General features: G+C 49.1%; 2 protein-coding genes across 2 annotated transcripts; both read left to right on the forward strand.

Annotated features, from left to right (window-relative positions):
• Window positions 1-248: 248 nt before the first annotated feature.
• On the forward strand, window positions 249-3,098 carry AURANDRAFT_55274 (hypothetical protein; the record flags this gene model as incomplete). The annotated part of the gene is made up of 4 exons (XM_009042813.1): window positions 249-1,731; window positions 1,790-2,402; window positions 2,448-2,477; window positions 2,525-3,098. 4 exons carry the CDS (start codon window positions 372-374, stop codon window positions 2,703-2,705), a joined length of 2,184 nt encoding a protein of 727 aa, XP_009041061.1.
• Window positions 3,099-3,791: 693 nt separating this feature from the next.
• On the forward strand, window positions 3,792-4,503 carry LHC11 (putative plastid light harvesting protein; the record flags this gene model as incomplete). The annotated part of the gene is made up of 3 exons (XM_009042814.1): window positions 3,792-3,899; window positions 3,955-4,021; window positions 4,070-4,503. The coding sequence occupies 3 exons, from the start codon at window positions 3,792-3,794 to the stop codon at window positions 4,501-4,503; spliced, it is 609 nt and encodes a 202-aa protein (XP_009041062.1).
• Between the last annotated feature and the right edge of the window lie 62 nt (window positions 4,504-4,565).

Genomic DNA, 4,565 nt, shown 5'->3' on the forward strand with positions numbered 1-4,565 from the left:
CCACAGGATCACTTTGGATTCCCTAAGTGGGGCCCGCGGCCGTCGACTCGGTTTATGATAGGTTACTCTAGTACCGGCCGGCGCGGGCTGATGCGCAGGCTAAGCAACTCACATGTCGTTGAGTAGATCGGTGGGGGAGAGAGAGGAGATCCTGTTGAACTATGCAACTGAAAAATCTATGGAGACTGCCGAAATTCCCCTGGAGGAGGTAACCGAGACAAAAATACCAAATTTCAAACGCTTCGTAGGGATGGGCGAGGCTCCGAGAGAACGGAATATGCGTTTTGGTCGACATACTGCAAGGTAAAGCATCAGAAAAGCGACCCTTTGGCAACAAAGGCTATGTGTCTCTGTACACAATATCTTATCGAATGTGTTCGAATGCTGGTACATGTGACCATTCAAAAGCTCTGTATGATAGAACCAAAAGCGAGATAGAGAATGTCCTTCAAAACCATGTTGTGCCCGAACTAAAGAAGAATCTTACAGACGGGGGTCACATGATTCTGAGCAGGTTTTCACACCATTGGGAAAACCACAAGGTCTTTGTCAAATGGATGCAGCAGCTGTTCAGACATCTTGATAACGGCTACGTTGCAAACTCGTCAATCTCGACTATTACATCGGTGGGTTTGAAACTTTTTTTTGACATTGTTTTCGATCGATTCAAAGGAGAGATATGTGACTCGCTGATAAACGCTATCGACAAAGAGCGGGACGGCGCCGATATAGATCCACAGTTATTGAGATCGTGCGTAGAAGTTTTTCCCGTAATGGGACTGTGTTCAAAGTGCACAGATTTGAAGACCGTTCAATCGGTCTTGAACACACAGCCGGATCTTACCGTGTATGAAGCTGATTTTGAAACTTTGTTACTGGAGAGAACCTCCGATTACTATGCACGGAAAAGCATAGACTGGCTCGGGGCGAAGTCGACGCCGTCTTACTTGAGAAAGGCGGAGGCTGCTCTAGATTCTGAAAGAGAGAGAGTCAGCCGATATCTTCATATGTCCAGCCAGCAAAAACTACTTGGCACCTGCGAAAGAGAATTGCTCCAAAAACACAAAGAAGTACTGATCGAACGAGAACAAAGTGGCTTGATAGCTCTGCTTGCTGAGGATCGAGCTGAGGATCTCAAGCGCATGTTCGATTTGTTTCGGCGAATATCTGATGGACTGACACCGATGGCAACCACAACTAAGAAGTTTGTTCAAATTCAAGGTGGCAAGCTGCTCCAACAGCGCCGTGATCTTGTTCAGGCTCTAAAATCCGAGGGGAAAAAAGTAACCGCAGACGACCCTAGTATGATTAATTGCCTCTTAGCTTTGCATGCCAAAATGAGCACGCTTGTTTTTGATCTCTTCGATGGAGAAAACCAATTTCAACGTGCATTAAAGGAAGCCTTTCAAGACGTGATAAACACAGATGCCACCCCGGACATCTCCAATGTTGAGATGCTAGTTATGCACACAGATCGAGTGTTAAGTGGGAAAGTGCGGCTTGCAGAAGAAGAAGTCGAATCCTGCCTGGAGCAGATCATTCAACTCTTCCAATTTCTGTCGGACAAGGACCTCTATGCCGAGCTCTACCGCGAACAATTGGCCAAGAGGCTTTTATCAAGGAGGTCCACAGCAATTCATACTGAAAAGTCGATGATAGTGAAGATGAAGACACAGCAGGGCGCGCCCTTTACCACTAAGTTGGAAGGAATGGTGAACGACTTTACTTTAGGTGTGTATCAAGCTGTATTGATATTTTCATGATTGCCTTACAGATGATTGCCTTACAGGCAAGGAGCTTGATCAGACTTGGAGCTCACATCTTAATAAGCTGAGAGTAGAAGGGTTGCCAGCTGATCAGCTAAAAATGAACTTTTCCGTCCAAGTGCTCACCCAAGGATTTTGGCCATCGCAGAAACAACGAGAGCTGCAATTGTCTCGCGAAATGAGTAATGCACAGTCTATGTTCGATAAGTGGTACAAAGAACGTCACAGTCATCGCATATTGTCATGGATATATGCGCTTGGAGACGTAATTGTCAAGGGAGGATTCAGTGATCGATCGTATGATATGACTATGACCGCGTTTCAAGCGATGGCTCTGCTTGGCCTCAGCAGCAGAACGGATGCGATGTCATTCCACGAGATCCGTGACCAGATGGCAATAGATGAAACAACCGGGAAAAGAGTTCTGCACTCTCTTTCCTGCGGAAAATATCGTCTTCTTAAGAAAACGGGCCACCCTCGAACCATCAACTGTCTGATGGACTCGTTTCACTCAAATGCATCTTTTTCGTCCAAGCTCAAGAGATTCCTTGTTCAAATGTCCGCATTGGACGGTGAAGGTAAGAAGAAGGTTGACGTAGAAATACAACAGCAACGTGGGTTTAGCATAGATGCAACGTAAGATTTTATTTCATAACATTAAGATTGATTCCTCTTTTACAGCATCGTACGGATTTTGAAGGCCCGCAAACGGTGAGTCTACCTGACAGCTTCATGTTTTAAATGCTCTGGGATGTCAGGCTTTCACATCAAGAATTAGTAGGAGAAGTAATTCACCAGGTGCAGAATTTTGCACCAGAGAGTAAGCTGATACGCCAGCGAGTGGAAGGGCTGATTGAGCGAGAGCGTGCACCATTGTCCCAAGCACTAGTAGAATGCTCATCATTCTTAGCATTCGCACAGGTACTTAAAAAGAGATGACCTGAATCCAAAATTTTACATTTATGTTCCTTGACATCACAGCATTATGCACAAGACACATCTTGTGCACTCATGATACCTCGCGTGGCTTTCGCGTCAAGCTGCGACTACATGGGGTGTCGCACAGGTGCCGCATGCGGGTTGCACATGCGGGTCGCATGTGGGTCGCATGGGGGGTAGCCAGCTCCCGGGAAATCGGCCGCGTTCCAGTTTGGGCCGCGCCCGGGGGCCCAAACGGCACTGCAGCCTTCAGCTGCCGCCCAGCGCCTGGCCGCAGCGCCTGGCTACTTGGTTAGAGAGATAGAGAGTTTTGTATCTCCCTAGTGGCTCGCTGGTACAGAGCCACCCAACATCCTTTCCCTCCCTTAATACTTTCTAACCCTGTTATAGTTGCGTCCCGCACTGTAATAGACGGAGAGTCTTCCTGGACCTAGTGAGGCAGGTCCTCTGCCCGTTCGTCCAGTAGCCCCAGCCTCGCCCCAGCCTGCGGTCCCAGCCCCCGTATACTACCGCAGCTGAGGTGACGTGAGGATAACAGAGACGCCGGTGTATATCATACTCTACAGAGCGACTTTCCATTCTTGTTTCCAAACCAAGGTTTAAACCAGGAGATTCCAGCGATGATCCCTATCATGATTGACAACAAGGCGGCATTGAGTGTTGCAAACCACCCTGAGTCTTCTCCTCGAACAAGACATATTTGCCTTAGAGAGTTTCGAATCAGGGACATGCATGAAGCCAGGCAAGTACGCCCCTACTTGGGGGGAAATGGCAGTGTTCCTGACCTAGACGGAAAATGGAAAGGTGAAATAAACTATCCTAACTTCCTACAGTGGCATGCTATACTATCTAGCTATACTATGCTGGTGCTGCATACTAGCATACTCGGATTCTAACACCTATGCCCCGGCGTAGATGTACGTTGGTCGCTGCACCGCACACCGTCTGGTGGGCACTCGAAAATATGACCGGCGCCGCCTCGCTCCGGACCGCCGTAGCCTAGCTGTCCTCACAGATTTTCCTATAGGGTTAGTCTCAGGGCGAAGAAGATCGCGCGACGGCATCTACAAGGTAGCGGGCAATAATATGCAGCAGCTTCTCCTCGCGTTGACTTTCTCAGCTGCCTCGGCCTTCGTGGCGCCAACGACGCCTGCCGTGGGCCTCGTTCTCGATGGATCTGCAGTCGATGAAACCGCGTGCTCCAGCGTTCCTGAGCTTTGTCTTTCGACCCGTTAGGAAACGTCGATAGGCGATCGGGGTCCAAGCGCCGGCAGGTTTCTGGGACCCGCTTGGGTTGAGCACCAACCAGCCAGAGGGTGAGTTCATACGAAGACTCTGAATAATTCAAAATCAATTATATATAGGCTTTGAACGCCGCCGTGCCGTTGAACGTAAACATGGCCGCATTGCCATGGTGGCGATGGTAGGATGCATCGCGCACAACGCCAACGTGGAATTCCCGGGCTACCTCTCTCTCTCTCAACAGCTCAAGTTCTCCGACATCCCGAACGGCGGCCAGGGTATCTTCAAGGTTCCAGCTGCTGGTATCGCGCAGATCCTGCTCTTCACAGGACTAGTTGAGATGGCCTGGTGGCCTGCATCTAAGTATGACGGCGACTATAACGTTGGTTTCTTTGGCGCCAAATACGGACCGGAGAAGAAAACGCAGAAGCTGAATGCGGAGATGGCTAATGGTCGCCTTGCCATGCTCGGCATTATTGGCAACATGTTTGCTGAAGGTCAGACTGGCCAGACACTCGGCGAGCAGATCGGTTCTGGTAATATGATCCCATTCTAAGTATATCAATTTCTGCGCAGCAGAAGCGTCTTTCTCAGCTCACTCTTTCACTGATATGGCCT

Source organism: Aureococcus anophagefferens, assembly GCF_000186865.1.
Source record: "Aureococcus anophagefferens unplaced genomic scaffold AURANscaffold_38, whole genome shotgun sequence".
NCBI classification, from domain to species: domain Eukaryota; class Pelagophyceae; order Pelagomonadales; family Pelagomonadaceae; genus Aureococcus; species Aureococcus anophagefferens.